The sequence below is a fragment of the Pezoporus occidentalis genome, unplaced genomic scaffold (assembly GCF_034315485.1).
Source record: "Pezoporus occidentalis ecotype Australia unplaced genomic scaffold, CSIRO_AGI_Poc_V1 ctg20, whole genome shotgun sequence".
Classification (NCBI taxonomy): Eukaryota; Metazoa; Chordata; class Aves; order Psittaciformes; family Psittacidae; genus Pezoporus; species Pezoporus occidentalis.
Window position 1 is genome coordinate 5,293,859 of NW_026913856.1, and position 17,642 is coordinate 5,311,500.

The 17,642-nt window shown below is 41.4% G+C and overlaps 1 protein-coding gene and 1 long non-coding RNA gene across 3 annotated transcripts; both read left to right on the forward strand.

Annotated features, from left to right (window-relative positions):
• The first annotated feature begins 619 nt into the window (after positions 1-619).
• ATMIN (ATM interactor) lies at positions 620-10,435 on the forward strand. 2 transcript variants are annotated; one of them, XM_062618301.1, is made up of 5 exons: positions 620-878; positions 5,988-6,113; positions 7,083-7,282; positions 8,248-8,590; positions 8,849-10,435. In XM_062618301.1, the coding sequence occupies exons 1-5, from the start codon at positions 645-647 to the stop codon at positions 10,073-10,075; spliced, it is 2,130 nt and encodes a 709-aa protein (XP_062474285.1). In that variant the 5' UTR covers positions 620-644; the 3' UTR covers positions 10,076-10,435. The 2 variants fall into 2 exon arrangements, with proteins under 2 accessions (XP_062474285.1, XP_062474284.1); XM_062618300.1 differs by having other exon boundaries at positions 8,248-10,435.
• Positions 10,436-11,291: 856 nt separating this feature from the next.
• LOC134163455 (uncharacterized) lies at positions 11,292-15,735 on the forward strand. The gene is made up of 2 exons (XR_009964741.1): positions 11,292-12,599; positions 14,011-15,735. It is a non-coding gene; the product is annotated as an uncharacterized LOC134163455 (long non-coding RNA).
• The last annotated feature ends 1,907 nt before the right edge of the window (positions 15,736-17,642 follow it).

Consider the following 17,642-nt stretch of genomic DNA (forward strand, 5'->3'; position numbering starts at 1 on the left):
ATCACAGTAACGGCTCCTCCTCCTCCCTCAGCACCCATCGCAGTAACGGCTCCTCCTCCTCCTCCCCTCAGCACCCATCACAGTAACGGCTCCTCCTCCTCCCTCAGCACCCATCGCAGTAACGCCTCCTCCTCCTCCTCCCCTCAGCACCCATCACAGTAACGGCTCCTCCTCCTCCCTCAGCACCCATCACAGTAACGGCTCCTCCTCCTCCCTCAGCACCCATCGCAGTAACGGCTCCTCCTCCTCCTCCCCTCAGCACCCATCGCAGTAACGGCTCCTCCTCCTCCCTCAGCACCCATCACAGTAACGGCTCCTCCTCCTCCCTCAGCACCCATCACAGTAACGGCTCCTCCTCCCCTCAGCACCCATCACAGTAACGGCTCCTCCTCCTCCCTCAGCACCCATCGCAGTAACGGCTCCTCCTCGTCCTCCCCTCAGCACCCATCACAGTAACGGCCCCTCGCCCCTCCAGCGCCCCGCCGCAGTAATGGCTCCTCCTCCTCCTCCTCCTCTTCGTCCTCCCCTCCGCCGCCCGGTGACGCAGAAGGCGGGCCCGCCGCACGCTCCTGCTGAATATTCGCTCACCGCAGCGGGTATTGGCGGCCGCGCCCGGAAGCGGGGAGCGAGCAGCTGACAGCAAAATGGCGGCGGCGGCGGCCGGGCGGCGTGGCGGGGCGCTGGGTCGGCCACCGGCGCCTGTGTCCGTGTCCTTGCCGGTGGGGGACCTGCCGCCCGCCGGCGAGCTGGTGCGGCCCTCGGTGACAGAGCTGTCCCAAGTGAGGACCAACATCCTGTGCACCGTGCCCGGCTGCGGCAAGGTCCTGCCCAACAGCCCGGCTCTCAACATGCACCTCAGCAAGGCCCACCCGGTCCAGGTACCGTCACCGCCCTGAGTCGGGCCCGCCAGGCGCTTCCGTCTTGCTGAGCCCCGAGGGGGTCTCACCTCCTCTCGGTCTGGGTCCGTGGGGCTCTTCAATGGTGCGGCGGCTTCTTCCGCTCTGGGCCGTATTCCGGGGACCGCTGCTGACCCCGCTGGGTTCCGGAACCACCGTGCCGCGGATGAAGGGATTCGCTTCTCCGGTCTGTACGGGAGTTCTGTGGGGTTGGTCTTGTGGAGCGTAGTGGAGTGGGTGGGGTGGTCCAGAGAGGATGAGGGAGTGTTTCTCGTCTGCTTCAGTGCCTCCACGTGAAAAGTATGCGCGTGTACGTGTGAAATACACGAGTGTGTGTGCGCAGTCTGGCCCATCGTAGTGCGAATACCGGCGAAACTACCTATAGGGAAAAAAAGCCAGTTTTGTACTGGCATTAAACATAACGAAGGCAGTGAAAAGTTCCTTCGGGATCAGTTGCTGGTATTTCACTTGCCTGTCGCTTCTCTTTCTGCAGTAAGTTACAGCCCCACTCGAGAGGTGCTGTGCAAACACACAGTTTCCTACCCTTGGCAGTTGGCAAGGCACCAACATCCAAACGCCGAGTGCTGTTATGCTGGGGGCAGGGGGAGTTGTGTTTTAAAACGTCTGTGAGCCAAAACCAAAAACCGCTAGCTGGATACCGTTTTGGAAACAAGCTCTCATTGCCATAGTACTCCTGAGAAAACAGCACACACTGGGGGGAGGAGGGCCGCAGTTCTGCAAGCATGTCAGTGCTGTGTGGGCCTTTCAGAAGCATATCCTGTACTGTTCTCAAAACCATAACACTGGCTGTGTGAAGACAAACCTGATTCCTGTAAAACTTGAAGCACAGCATTCATAGCTGCGTTCTGAAAATGCAGCCCCGGTGGGCAGACCGTAAAGATACTTGTTTTGTGAAATGACTAATTCCAGGATCTGATCTGTGTTACAGATGGTCACGGGTGACAAGCACAAGGAAGTACTCTCAAGTATACTTGATATCTCCTGTTTCTGTTTTATTTCATTTCCTAATACGCGCTAACAGCTTTAGTGCGTGTGCTGTATTATCTCTCAGGTGTGTGGGAGTGGAGGTACAGCAGGAGTTGAAAACGCTCATTCAGGTTCAGCAGACAGTCATCTTGGATCATGCTCTGAATGCATGCAGCAGCCAGCGACGAGCAGAGTTGTGGGTTACAGCTCATGGGTGAGGAAGCACGGCTTGCTCACTAGTCTCCTGCGTAGCTACTAACTGTCGGTGCTTTGTCGAATTGTAACATGTCATACACCTCATTACCAGACCTTGTGACAGCTGGGATGAATACTGGAACATGGATGGATGCAGGTTTTCAGGAACATCGTGCTTATTCCAAGGATGTTGTAATTGAGAGTAAGATGTTGAGACTTAAGGGAGGCTAGGTTTTCTGTGATGTGCATTATGCATGGCTTGAGAATGCACCTTGGACGAAAGGCTAAAGATATGAAGTTAAACAGATACAAACCTAGGTGTGTGTTACTCTGTTTCTGCAGAAGGAGATGAACTTGCACTAATATTTTAGTTTTAGTATTTCATTTAAGAGATAACTGTCTCCCAAGAGAAAAAAAAGTTTAGTAGTTTGCATTTGTTAGTGAAAAATGGGGAATTAGTGACGAAGCAGCTTTGCAAATGGGATGGTAAGAAGTCTTTGGGGAAGGGGAGAACTTAAGAGTGCTGAAGAGAAGGGAGGTTGACTTGGTTAATTTTCACTATAAAAGTAGCACCAGTAGGATCTTTTGATGCCAAAACCAGAGGTATTGTTGCAGAGGAAGGACATTTACATAGGAAAGCAAAACTACCTTGTAAAAACTGAGTCAAGTCAATACAAGGTTATAGTCTTGTGGAGTGATGCCAAAAATTTGATCAGTCCTGGTTTCAGTCCTGGTTTGTAACAGAAAACTGAGATGGCAAATGCTTGCAAAAGCTGTTTGGTCATACAGTGTGCAGTTAGGATAATGCTGCTGTGAGAGGGGCAAACCTAAAATATGTCAGGAGGGTATTCTTGGTCACTGGTTTAGGGTAGGAACCCCATTCAAATGAGCTAAAATGAACCCAGAAGAGGTGTAGAAAAGGGCTGCTGAGGATGATGAACAGCAATCGTGTCTGACAAAGAGAAACGAGAAGAATTTGGCTTGATTGGTCTAACAGAAGAAGACATGACAAAGTGCTAATAATAGCAATGTCTGTCTTCTAGCTGTCTCCTTAGCTTAACTAGGCCACAGGGCTTGTAGCAACAATGTGGAAAACAGCAAGTAACAATCCTTGCTGCTGTTGGTCAAGGTGAATGTGGTAACGTCTTGCCTTTCTGCAATAGAAAGGCTTACTCCAAAGAATTAATTTAAAACGGTAAGTTAGACTAGGCTGTAGCCAGTTATTAAACCAAATTCTTTTTCAGCAGCAGATCATGCATTTCTTTACGAAATAGCATGAAAAGAAGTGTATTTTTCTTATTATAAAAGCTATTGCGATAATGTGGTACTTGGATTTGGGTAAACCATGCCAAGGGTAAGCTCCCCTTTCCAGTTCAGCACTGACTACAGCCTCCCTGCTATCACAGGAATACACAGAATCGTCCCCTTCATATTTTCCATGTTGTTGCCATAAGCCCTGTCTGCACATTAGTATTCCTTACAAATACAGGGGTCTGGTTGTGAGAAGTTATTGAACAAATACCTACCAGTAATAGCGGTGAGTGGATATTGTAGAAATGTGGGAAGTGAAATCAGCTGCACAAGGACAGGACTTGTGAGAAGGTCTGACATTTGAGCAGCCAGATGGGGTTTTGAGAAGGTGTAAGATTAACCATTTAGAGCCAGAAGGGCTTTGAAGGTGGTCAAAACAGTATTATTGTCTGGATAGAGCTACTGATATGCGTAGAGTATCTCTCAGCTTGCATCAGCAAATTTATGGTGGTCTGTGCCTCAAAACTCTGTGTTCAGCTGTTGAAAGAACCTCTTGCTCATCTCATGTTTATGTTACTTTTAAACACTTGGTGTTATTCTATACCAGTGCATAAGTAGTTTTAAATACCCTGACTGTGGTTTACCTGTTAAGTGCCTGAACATACTGCCATGACGTTTGTTGGGTTGTGACATTGAAGATAACACACTTGGAATAACTTCTCATTTAAGAATAAATAACTCCAATTGCCACTTACTAAACATATTTACTTCATCTGCAGTGTGAGAGACCAAGCATAGTATTGACTTGAAAGCAGATCTTTTCTCCTGAAGGCTTTGAGACTGGCATCCAAGTGTTTCTGGGTAAACTTAGGGTTAAAAAGTGTAATTGGGGTAGTGGGGCTGGAACAACTGGATTCTTTTGAGTCATGTTCCTGGTTTGGGCAGTGGCTCTAGGAAGTGCAAAAGCAATCACAGTGATTATTCAGCAGAGATGAAGCAGGCCTGTTCACGAATGGTTTGTCCATGGCAAGAACTGCTGTACATGAAGGTGCTTAGAAGGTTAAAACTTTACATAAAAACTCCCTTTTGAAAGATTTATTCCAGGTTTTCTTGATGAAATGGCAGCAGATCACTTTGGTTGAGAGGCTTTGCTTCTTTGGGTATGGGATGTCATTAACAAAAATGAGCTTGCTGTGGTGTCAGCAAGTAGCAGTGTTGAGCTTGTGGAAATGTAACCAAAATGTTGCTTTAAGGAATTACCTTTTGCACAGATTATTTTAGATTGAGAGATGGTTTGAAGAAAACCAAAGTCATTGAAGTGCCCCACTCATCTGCTTCATAGTGTTCCTGAAGTGCAAATGAAAGCACTTCACAAGGAAGGCAGGAGTAGCTCAGCACACAGAATTGTTGGGTTGTGACTAGCAGCAGCTAGGGAAGAAACAGGGAAACCCTCTGTATTCTGGCAGCTGTGGCGCATACTTTCTTTGCTTCACATGGGATGACTATTGTGCTTTGTGGATTCTTTGTCTGGTGTAACCTGTGTAAACATGAAGCAGCTGGATATCTGCCTGAAGATGATACTTAGAGAGTGACTGGTGTAAAATCAACACTCTGCTGCTACTGTCACTGGAAAGTTGGGAGCAGAGCTGAGACAAGGCATGCTCCAGAAATTTTCTGAATAACCACCTTGGGGATGCCGTTGTGGATGACTGTAACTGGCTCTGGGGGTTTGGTTGGCGCTCTACTCCGTCCCAGGATGCAGAGACTCACAAATACTCTGAGCATCAGGTTTTCAATAGTTCACTTTTTTTTTCTTTTCTTTTTTTTTTTTTTTTTGCTTAGACATTAATGCATGATGTTTCCATTGAGACACTTTCAGGTAGGATATGATTACAGGGGTACGGCTTCTCTGGTTTCTGTGGCTGTGTCAGTAGTAGCAGGTTCTATGTGGTTGAACAATCCAGACAATCTCCCTAATTTTCAGTGTGCATTTTTGAGGTCCTCTTTCAGCAAGTTATGCTGCTTTCTTCTACCGTGTACGTGTGATGGTCAGTGAGGCAGATCACACAGCAAGCCTGGATATAGGAGCCACTAAACATTTGGAGGTTCAGAGTTAACAGTGACTTCAGCGAGATTTTGTTTGTGCTTGGAATTAAGTGGCAGAGTGTACTTGGCATTTTTCATTTTATTACCAGTAAACTCCAAATAGTGCCAACAGAATTCTAATGTCAGGGGAGAGTTGGGTCACACTGTGTGTGACTAATTTTAATGGAGCTTCAAGTAGACTGTGCTACTAACAAGTTAAAACCACATTGAATCGGCAGTGTAGTATCCATAGGGAAAGCTTTTTGGCTCAGATAACACAAAAGGCAGTTATAATTTGTGTGGGGCAGCAAGCATCTTGGTAGAAGTAAATAGTACAGTGCCACTACTCTGTAGAAGTTGCGATTTCACTTCACAATTTGATGGTACATTTGCAAAGTAGCATTAACCTTGGTGAAAACTCCATTTGAGCTTTCAAATTACTTAGGAAAGTGCCTTTAGCTCGTTGATGAGGGGTATAAATGCAGTGAGTAAAAGTTGATGTGTATTCTGAATGTTGTGACTTTCATACACAAATTTGTAAAATTGTCAACTTCTCTACTGCTTCTTTTTCAGGATGGAAAACTTAATGCGCCAATAAGGAAGAGTTTGAAAACACCTCAGAAATTCTACTGCTGTCCTATTGAAGGCTGCCCTAGAGGACCAAACAGACCATTTTCCCAATTTTCTCTGGTCAAACAGGTATTCCTGTTTCCTAAACTATTATTTTAATACTGATTTAGTCCTGACTGTGTCTCCTACAGAGTGTACACTTGTGCCTTCAGATGTGAGCAAAGCCTCTGAGCGTTATGTCCTCAAGTTGGAGAATTGTGTTTAGAAACTCAGTGTGGGCATATGGTTAAGGAATTTGCATGTTGATATTAGAAGGCTTGAACCTTTTGATGAGGCAGAATGCCAGTATGTTCTGCTAAACTAGAAGACAGTACCTCTTAGCCAGTTAAAAATACAGAGAAAGATAAACGGCAGGGAGAGGGAGAATCACAGCAGCAACTAATAATGGTTTAAAATTACCATTTTAAGTAGTTAAACTGCTCTTTTTAAGTGGTCAAGAGATAGGAGTTTTTCTCTGTTTTAGTGTCAAAATGCAATTGTTTACTAGTTACCTGCTTAAGAAAATATGTAAGACTTGTTTCTCAGTGAATGAGTGAAAAAAGCTCTTCTGTTGGTTACCCTGGATAACCTGGGCAGACTGTAGGAGGTGGAGTGGCTGGAACTTGGTGCTGTGAGTGAAAAGGAAATTCTGGTGTTTGCTCTGAAGTTGACCTGTTTGACTTGAGAGTATTTGCTCAGTTGTAAGATCTTCAGGAACGTGCAAGTGTTGCAACATATACTTAACTACGTTCTTTAATGAATGTATAGATGAACCTTGTTAATGTCCATAGGAAACCTCCAATAGCATTAGGACATATATCTTTTATCTGTGTTTTAAGATGTACATAGCACAAGCAGACTTGCATGCTTTAAATCCTTTCTGTTGATTTATTAAAGCTTGTAACTTATTCCTAATGAGACTTTTTAAAAACAAATTAATTCTACAATTTGATGCTATTTAACAATTAAAAAAATGCAAATACTGTCTCCCCTAAACATGATTTTCCTTTTTCTTAGCTTAGCTGGAAGCTAATGTTTGCTTCTCATTGTGTATTCTAGCACTTTATGAAAATGCATGCTGAAAAGAAGCACAAATGTGATAAATGTAGTAACTCCTATGGTACAGAGTGGTATTTGAAACGACATATAGAGGTCTGTGGCAAGACTTTCCAGTGTACTTGTGGGTGCCCTTATGCCAGCAGAACAGCATTACTGTCGCATATTTACAGAACTGGCCATGAAATTCCTGCAGAACACAGGTAAAAGTGAAGAAGTTAAGTAACGATACTCATGTTCATCACCAAGTTCTCTGGCTTTTTATCTCTTTCTGTTGATTACATTGTAACTAGGCTCACATTGTTTTAGCTGTACAGCAGTTTGCAGTTTCTTTGTTCTGTTGCTTTTGGTAGTTTCTGTTTTGTTGAAAGCAAGGACAATTGTCTAATCAATGAGATGAGGTGTCACCACGTATAGTCCAAAAAGTACTGATGACACTGCACTGCATGGTGTAAATGCTGGTAGTTGTTGTTCTGTCTGCTTTTACAATTCTGTAAAAGTAGATTATATGGAAATGTTTATGGCTGGTAAATGGTGTGGAATGCAGTTTAGCTTTTCTTGTATAGTCTAGTCTGTTTTGCAAGTTTTGGTGGGGGAGGTTTCTTTTCTTTTTAATGGCTGTATATGCGTGTGTAGACTTAAATTTGTCTTAATATGTACATATGTTTTATAAAGGGTGGAATGTTTCCTGAGGCCTAACCTGACTGATTTGGAGATACAACTGCTGCAAAATCAAGTTTTATGTGAAGGAATGCTAACTGTATCTTTGGTTTCCATGGGAGACCTTTGCCTATACACTCATTTTAGAAGCTCTGTTTCTTCAATGCTCAGTCTGAGTTAGCATCAAAGTTAGAAATTAAACTTGTCTTTAATTGTATTAGTTAATGTACAAGGGGGAAGAAACCATCTAAACTTCCACTTCCATTTAGAAGTAGGTCTCCACAGAAGGGGTAGTCTTTTTTCTTTTTGAAATGGGAGAGTGAGGAATGAAACCTTACACAACTGAAGTTCATGGAGTCTTTTTATGTTTAATCAGGGTTAGATGCTTTCTGTATACTCAACCGCATCGGCAACTTCAGTTTATGTTTTCAATGCAGTGACTCAAAAGAATGGCAAGCAGATGTTTTGTGCTTGAAAGGAGTATAAATTATTGATCTCGTGTTCACAGGGATCCTCCTAGTAAGAAAAGGAAAATGGAAACCTCTGTACATAATCAGCAGTTGGCAGAGAAAGCAAATGAAGCGTTCATCAACACACACAATAAGAATCCTGGCACTCAGGAATTGGAGTCCTCTGAAGTGAAACTAGCAGCCTCTCTTGAAGGCTCCTGCAGTTCTAACCTCATGAACCAAATGCAGCCAAAATGTACGCCGAAGATGCTCTTACCAAAGCCTAAGGTGGCTTTGGTTAAACTTCCAGTGATGCAGCTTGCTCACTTGCCTATATATGTGTCTGCAGCAGACTCTTCTGTCAAACCTGCTGTAGTGGCTGTTGATAATCAAGGTTCACTTGTAAGTACTGTTCATTTATTGCCTCAGTCAATAGGAATTCTGATTCCTGCACTGGAGGCAGAAACACTTGTGTTTAAAGACAGTATGCCTGTTTCAAAAGTGACAAATTCTGGTGATCGTGAATCCGTAAGTACCAGTTTACAAGTTGAGTTGGATAAGGTTACATTGAGTAACACAGGGCAGGAGATGGGGAATGTTTGTCACAAGAATAAAATTTCTTCAATTAATATACAGACTGACTTATCTTATACTTCACAGAACTTTGTACCAGCTGCAACCTGGACTCCCAATTCTTCTGTATCCTCTTGCTCTCAGACAGATCTGTCATTCAGTTCACAGGTTTCGCGGCCCATCAGTGTACAAACACAGACGCTGCTGCCTGCTTCCAAACTGACTTCATCCATAGCTGCCCAGACTGATGCTTTTAGTCAGGTTTGTTTTCCAACATGCGGCGTTTCTAGAGAGACTCAAACCAGTAGGACACAGGACTCTATTGATGGAAGGGTACAGATGGACCAGGCTGTGATGTGCAGTGACATTTTTGACAATGTTGATTCATCATATGTTTCTACTCACATTGAACTTCCAGAAAACAACTTAATGACTGCAAATATAGATCAAACCTTGCTGCAAAGAAGTAATTGCAAGAGCCTGAATCAAGATACGGTGAAGTCTGAATCCCTTATCAACTTCAGTACACAGCCTAATATACTTCCACCTCAAAATACAATGGATAATCAAACCCAGACAATGGACTTGCTAAGTGATCTGGAAAACATCTTTTCAGGAAACATGCCTGGCCAGACACTGGATAATCGTAGCCTTTTGTCTGAGACGAGTTCTAATGCTGACACGCATCTGCCATCTGGTCCATCACAGAGCACAGGAATAGACTTTGACATTGAAGAGTTCTTTTCAGCATCCAATATTCAAACTCAGACTGAAGAGAGTGATCTTGGTACTCTGAACCCTGAGCCAGTTTTGGAGTCACTGGACATAGAAACTCAGACTGATTTTTTATTTTCAGATAGTGCAACTCAATCATACAGCTGTCGAGGAAATTCTAACTTCTTAGGTTTGGAGATGTTTGATACACAGACACAGACAGACTTGAATTTCTTCTTGGACAGTAATACCCATCTGCCTTTAGGGAGTATTCTGAAGCAGTCTAGTTTCTCCATGAGTACTGACTCATCCGATACAGAAACACAGACAGAAGTATACCAGGCTATTAAAAATACGCCTACACAGAATATTGAAAGCAAAGTCCGACTCAGTAGCACTGAAACACAGACTATGGATAGCTGCTTTGAGAATCTAGGGAGTTTATTCCTTACCAGTAATGAGACACAGACGGCAATGGATGACTTTCTTCTGGCTGACTTGGCCTGGAACACGATGGAGTCTCAGTTCAGTTCAGTAGAAACACAGACCTGTGAAGAGCTGTGCTCCTTGTTTCAGAGCTCTGACAAGCCCAGCCATTGAGTGCTACTTAATATAACCATTTCCTGTGGTTTGAAATTAAGTTATTGGGGTGGGAGAAGTGGCTTGACCAAGTCATTCACTTTGGATTATTGAATGTAGTTATCGTGAGCAGTTGACCTAAGGCTTCTCGTGCTGAAGGTACTCTATCAAATATGTATAACTTGACATAAACTGTGTGTGTGAATGGAGGGCAAGGGGAAGCTGTAACATATTAATGTACATTTGAACCTTAGAAAAGAATTCATGGTGCCTGTGTTTTTTCCTGAAACTCCTTTACGGAGGTGATACTGCTTTCATTTAAACAGAACAACTTTTGAAGTTGCTCTGTATATGTATGTATCTCTCTCTACTCCTGGCTTACATATAAGGTTCCAATATGCTGGACCAAAACCCTGAGCTGTCTAGTTCAGATGCTTCCCTGAACTTATGGGGGAGGATTCTATTATTGTAAGCTACTTCTATTTACTCTTTTTAGTAGCTTGTATTTTAAATCTGGCATGAACATAATAAGCCGTATTGTCGTCTTTTACTTTATGCCTTCACAGCTTGTTCTCCTGCATAAGATGGTATTTTCCAAACACTAGACACATAGAGACTCCTGGATTGTTGAATATATTTATTACGAAACGTGTAGAAAGCAGTAATTTTTTTATATTTTTCCCTAAGTGGCACAGATGTCCTTTGAAGTATAGGAAAAGAACTTTGAATTCGCAACTGTAGGAGAAGTTAGTGTGTTGTCCTTTTAGGTAGTGTGATAACTAACATTTCTAGAGTCTTCAGGAGGGATTTGCTTAAATTATTTCTGTCTCTAAGATGCAAATGTTACAATGTGTGTGCCTCAAAGACTGGGATAATTTGGTTTTGTTTTAATTCTCCTAGCTTTATTAAGATACAAGTTGAGAAGTGTTACAGCGGTTTATGCCTCTATTACCTTAACAGAATCTTCACAAATGGGAAATTAAATTCTCTAAATTACTTATCTAGATTTCCGGTTTTGGACTTCCCACTTGTAAAACCAACTGGAATCCTTACAGCAGAGCTGGGAGATCACCTCACAGAAGCCCTTTCAGAACAGCTGTATCTTGCTTTTACACATCTATCTGCAGCCCTCAGTTCCTGCAGCTTATAGAGAATTTTTCTGAGTATAGTCAAATTCAAACAAACTGATATTTATTTTTTTTCTTTTTTGCCAGAGAAGAAAAATGTGACCTTTTGGATTTTTTTTTTTTAATATTCATCTTGCCCCTTATATCATTTTCAGTACTTTTAATGTGCATGAAAAAAAAAATGAAGCTGTGAATGTATGTTTGAATTCAGCCTTAACTAATTTTTGTATCTTACTATAATACATACAAAATGTAGGCCTCTAGTTTTGTCCTGGACAGGCTTTAGTTTCTGTTACCTTAAGTGAAAAGAGAAACCTCTTCATGTCAAGTTCCTGGGCCTCTGACAGACTTTCCTCCTCCCTTGTGAGAGGAGCGGTGTTGGCTATGTGTTTAGTGGGCAGCCCACCAGTAAACATATGCCCAAGCCTTAGTTTTTGAAGGCTCACTATGCTTTGTGCTTCCTATCCTCAGCTTAGGGGTGTGGGAGTTATGTTACTCATCTGCTGCAGCTAGCTTGTTTTGTTGGAAATGAGCAATACCTTTCTTTTTGTCTCTTCCTGACACCCTTTGAATTGCCATGGTTCACACTATGCTAATATGGTAAGTGTATACTTTTACTGGAAGTAATACCTTTATATTAACCCTGAAGCTCATGTTTTCCTTCTGAAAAAATGAAAACGCAGCTGTGTTGCCTCTTTTAATTTTTCAGCATTTCTGGTGCAACTTCGGAGTCTTCCAGTTTTTGGCTGAAGAAACTGCTAAAAGGAATCTTGCAGTTCCCCCCAGGAGTACAGTAATTCTGCCTTGAGGAAAGGCCCCCCTCCCAGGCTTCCCAGTGCCTAAAGTTCTCATCTTAAAGGTGATATATATATTAAAAACAGGCAGGGATTGCTTGTTGCTCTGTCTTCTGAAAATGTGACTGATTCATATTTATTTGCCTGGTTTGAAATTGGAGAGATAAGATAACAAAGTTAGGTTAGTTTATTCTGTTGCAGTATTTTTCTGGTAATGTGGTGTTTTCACGTTTTAAGTGGTTTTCCTTCTCCTTTTTTCCCCCTGACTGGAATACTAGAGAATGTTTCTTCATACATAGGCTTCTGTTCTCCATGTGCAAGTTGCACGGACACATGGAAGAGAAGCAGCTACTATAAATCTGGTTGGAGAAAACAGCATTTTCCACATCTGTAGAAGGCAGAAGGCCCATGACCTTTGAATTTAGAAAGCCAGTCTTTTTTCTATGAGAGAAAGGATCTCAGGTGATGAGGAGCAGAATGGTGAAAGGCTTTGAACTGAGCCACCTGAGAGACCAGCTAGAGTTTAAAGAGCTTTGAAACTATCAAATCAGAATGAGAATTGCCACGTTCTTATGGTGGAAGCCAAAGCTCTTAACTGGAGTGACTATCGGAAAAATAACTAAGGTTTGTGTGGATGCAGTCTTGCAATGTAATCGTTACTCATATGTTGTACTTCGTAATTAAATGTGTTGATAAGCTTTGTGTATTTTTTGGAACATGCAAATACCATTCCCTTCCCTCATCCTATGGATTTAAAATAGCTTGAACTTAATTAGGTGAACACTGTACCACAACATGAAATTATTTATTAAAACTTAAAACTATTAAATTATTTCATGTGTCTGTATGGTCTAAGGGACGTGGCTCATTCTGACCAAAATTAACTTCTTTCTTCACAAATTTGGTTCTCCATAAATTATTCATAAAAGTCAGAAACTGGTTTAGATCCTGTGTCACTGGCATATGTTGCTCAGTTTGCATTTATTAAGTATTTTGTGAAGGCTGCAACCAGACTTCACAGTTTGCTGAATCCCACAGTAAGTCTTATGAAACCTTATCTGCAATACTGTTGCTGAATATTTTTCACATTTGAACAAGTCCTTAAAGCAGCTAATTTCCTATTTTGGCCATTGTTTTAAAAGTAAACTTCAGTTAAAACTATTACTTGGTAGTCCTAAATGATATTTGTCTCCCTTTTTCTGCAGTTTGTCTCTGATTTGATTTTTCAAGGCACTGTGTTGCAAGTATTGGTCAGCAGTAACTTACTACTTCGCTTATTCTCTTTTGTATCCTCTATTGCCATTTGAACTGCTATGCAGGAAGTAGCATCAGATTCTCCATAGCCTTTTAGCACAAATTTTTGCCTGGAAGAGATACTAATGCTACTTTTACCTACTGTTTGGATTCCCTGCTTAATTCTGCTAGGCTGTGATTACTGGATCTTGATCTGGATGCCTGTGTAATGCTATTCTAAAATTGAATTGGTAGTTTTGTAGTTTCACGTGAGCTTTTCTTAAGCGTGTAGGAAAAATCAAACAAATGAAAACCAGCAAATTTGGGACATGCGTTCTATGAGAACATAAGTGCAAAACAGCTGAAAAATGAGAGGTGTGGTTTGTTGCCTTCCATGTTTATTTGTCACAGTGCTAAAGGTTTGTAAGACAGTAAATCTATGCTTCTTCTGCTTTTGGATTTATTTGCCTCTATTTCTTCTAATACACTTGTAAATACTTATTTCTGCTTTCAGTAAGGAAGGAATCCTCTCCCCACTCTTCATGTCAGCCTAGAGAAATCAGTAGTTTAAAGTCAGAGTTTGCTAATGCTACGTATTCTTAGCTGTGCAGAGCTGCTTGTGTCTAGAAAATTTTAACTTCCAAAGGATATGAAATCTTTATGTATATACTTGCAGCTGTAACTGAAGCAGCTGTAACTGAAACAGCTGTAATACAAGCCTTGTGAGACCTCATCCAGTTATGAATTCAATGTCTGTAACTCCGTTTACGTACCTAACACTCCTCACAAATTTTTATTCCAGGGCGTACACACAGTCATTTTTTTCTGTTGAAAACAAAAGGCTGAATTTCACTGATAAGTTATATGTACCTTGATTGTGCACAGGCAACCGAAGAGGCAACAGAAGAAAGAAAGGTGACTGCCTTCCTCTGTTGTAAATCTTTCGCCTTCTGGTACCTGCTCACATGCTTAGTCAGATCTGAATTGATTTTATTTTTTGGTGAGGCTGCGTAGAGGTGTAAGTGTTGGCAGGAATGGGATCTTAAGGCATTAGCGTGTTTTTTTAAATAACCTTTCAAATACAGGCTGAGTAGAACTAACACATACTGAATCAACATAGGGTGCTCAACTTGGAAAAGAATATGCTGCTGAAATGACAGCTCAGAGATGAACCAAATGTGCTTGCCTTTATTATTAAGGGTGTATGGCTTCCTGTGCTTTAATATATTTCTGATGTGTTAGGGTTTTTTTTATACATGATCTTAATGTACAGTTTACTGTTCCAAATACATTCACACCAAAATGTTGTTAATGTTCTGGGCCTTGCAAGGTTTTTCATTCACATCGGGTTTAAGGTGTTGTTATGAGCGTGTTCCTGGTAGAACAGGCCTACTGTAAACGGACTTCTATTAATCCCTTGACGTGAACACTGAGGAGAGGGCTGTTTAATCAAAGCAAGCTTTAATTCGTGGTGTGAACATGCATCTCCTCTTTCTTTTGTTGCTGTTTTTAACAGTTGATATGAACCTAAACGTGTGCTAGAAGGATTTGCTGCTTAGGTCATGACTGAATTTTCTTGTTTCAAATGCCATTGCTATGCAATTGACAGAATCGAGGAACAACATGGTTCAACTCTGTCTTGCAGTCAGGTTGAGGGTATGTTTGTATTTGTGCGTGTGACTCTTCCACTTCACCAAAAATGGAACTGGACAGCCTGAAACCGCAGAAACTCCTGAAGGAACTGCCGAGTTAAATAACCCAAGTCCTTTGCTTCTGATTCTTTTTCATATACTGGCTTTACAGCAACATCTGCAACATAACTAGCAATGGAGTATAATAGATGACTCGTGATGATGTAAACTGTACGTTTCACAACACCTAATGCATTACATTCATGCTTGAAGCACTTGCATGCAGAGCAAGATTGTCAGTACATCTGTCTACAAGTATTTGCAAGTGCATCTATGATAAAGCTAGATATGAAAGACAGCCATATTTTTTTTTTCCAGTTACAGAATTCAACACCTGATTATGATCTAATTTTAACTTGTAACTATTCGGAATGGATGAGTAGTAAATCCCATGGGTGAGTCTTTCCCAAAGAATGTGTGTGTTAATCTCAACAAGGCTGAGAACTGTCCTTAAAATGTTTCTCTTCTCTTCACTAGTGGGATTTTGATCTAGTGGACAAACTTAGTTTTCAAAGGATGTCCCCATTTAATTCTTCCTGTTTAAGCCAGAAAAATTCCACTGAACAAAAGCAAACCTTCATTTCTTAGGCCTATTTTACAAGTGACAATCCCAAAGAAGGAATGTTGTCCTAGTAATTGTGAAACTTTTGAGTATATTAATGCATGCAGAGAAAACCTTGTGCCAAAATACTGTTTCATTTTTCCCTCTGTTGGAAACTGAAGTGTTACACAAAGCTACTAGTAAGTTATTCACAAGTATCGAAACGTTTTGTTCACAAATGAAGCACTTAGTCCTGTAAGTTATACATATTTTGGAATAAAGTTAACTTGAATCAGTTTTTTGGCTTTGTTTTAATGGCTGCAGTCTGCCTACAGAGGCATTGGGTGAGGTATTCAGTGCCTGTTGGTAAGTACCACCCATTGCTCCTTAACATCTTACCTTTTGAAAGCCAAGTGTCTTTGGAATTGGTAGAGATTTTGTAAATTAAAACATTATGGTTTTTAAATTAAAAAATTATAGTGTCAGTTGTTGATCTGCAGAGGTGAAAAAAGTTTTCCTGTGTAGTCCTCCATGAATCTTAGGAAGGTCAAACTCACAACACAAATGTAATCATAATGTCAAGATGCTGCATTTCATAAACTGGAAATAAATTATTTGAGAGGTTCTCTGCTGTAGGTGAACCTAGGCATAGTCTTGTGTGGGATGTTATGCATACAGGCAGGGCTAGATTCTTCAGAGCCAGCATCATCCACATTGCCTGCAGTAGTGCTCCCTCTCAGACCTCTTGGTAGTGAGTGCAAAATTAAGTCTTAAATTAATTTGTATGCACAGTGGAATTCCTTTCCAGTTTCAGCTCACTGACAGATAAAGGTGTTTCTTCTGCAACAGATCTCAAGACAGAAGGGTTATTTTGCATTCTTCTACCTTGTCATCCACCCCCCCCTGTAGTTTCAAGATCTCTAGAATTATAAGTAGCATCAAGTACAAATTCAGCTGCATTATGAGTGGTTTTCAAAGTGTCCTACTAGAAAAGTACAATCCTTTTTAACAGCTTATATTATTTTGCAATGTATTTTATATAACTGAGAAAATAACGGTCACTACAAGTATTTTAGAAAAGCAGGAAGCTAGAGTAGGTTGGTTTGGTGTACGGATCATACTTTGTCCCTTTTCTTCTTGTACAGTTCCCATCTTTAGTAGTGGTCCCACCATTTTCTGTTAATCGGAGGATATTAAATGGTGGTTTCTACTGTTACCTGTGTATCTTACAGATGTAATTCAGAGTAGGTGAACTAAAATTTCATCTGTACCATTACATCAGCTGCAGTCATGAGTGAGGCATTCTCTGATGTGTAGTGGGCTGCAGGTTTTGGTCCCAGTGTACACTGAGGTGAGCATTTGCACAAGGCTGTGTTCAGCCCTAGTAGTAGCAAAATAGGGAAGGTATTTCCAGAGGGGAGTATGTCTTAAGTGTCTAGAAACCAAATTCCTGTTTAATTAAAAAGTACTTGAAAATGTGAGAGTCAAACATATAAGATGCTGACTCTCCATTTAGGAATAACAGCCCTATTCCTATCATAAAGACGATTCAACTTAGTTTAGGCTGTTATTTCAGGCTTTTCGTTACTCAGAACAGATCTGGCTCATGGGCAAAAGTCAGATACTGTGACAGACTGGTCCTCATGACACTTGCAGAAATGGCAGGCAGTGTAAAAGGCAGGACAAGCTTTAACTCTTGATTGAAGACAGATTGAGATGAAAATGGCTCCTTAGAGACCAGGGAAGCCTTCTGCAGTTTTGAACTACTTTCTTGTTTGCTGTTGTTGAAAAGACTTACTTCTTCCTCTAGCAGTGAAAGCATCACTGACCAGTTTGTGTTTAGTTCCTGAATTTCCTTCACTTCAAGAAATTGCATGCCCACAAGCTGATTGTTTTCTGTCAAAACAATGGAACTGGAAATTATTTGCTTTCTGGCTCCAGGATTTGTCAAGGAGGCCTCTGGAAGCAGCCCTTTTGAAGCTTGGACCTGAAACAAAAGGGAAAAATGTTGATTTAACTTTCAGGTGTTCTGTCATTGTATTTTTACATTGTTGCCAACAATTCCCTTTTGGCTTGTTTTATTTTGGCACCTAGAACACAGGAAGCACTTCTAGCTGATTGAGCGCTAAAGTTTATTTCCTTTCTTTGACGGGGAATGGCTTTATTCTTGAGAAAATTTGCACATAAACAAGAAGCGGCGGT

Excerpts from the sequence above, each read along its gene's own strand:
- ATMIN (XM_062618300.1), top strand. The coding sequence starts at position 645 with ATGGCGGCGGCGGCGGCCGGGCGGCGTGGCGGGGCGCTGGGTCGGCCA. Across the intron at positions 879-5,987 it reads GCAAGGCCCACCCGGTCCAG|GATGGAAAACTTAATGCGCC; the intron begins GTACCGTCACCG and ends CTTCTTTTTCAG. Across the intron at positions 6,114-7,082 it reads AATTTTCTCTGGTCAAACAG|CACTTTATGAAAATGCATGC; the intron begins GTATTCCTGTTT and ends TGTGTATTCTAG.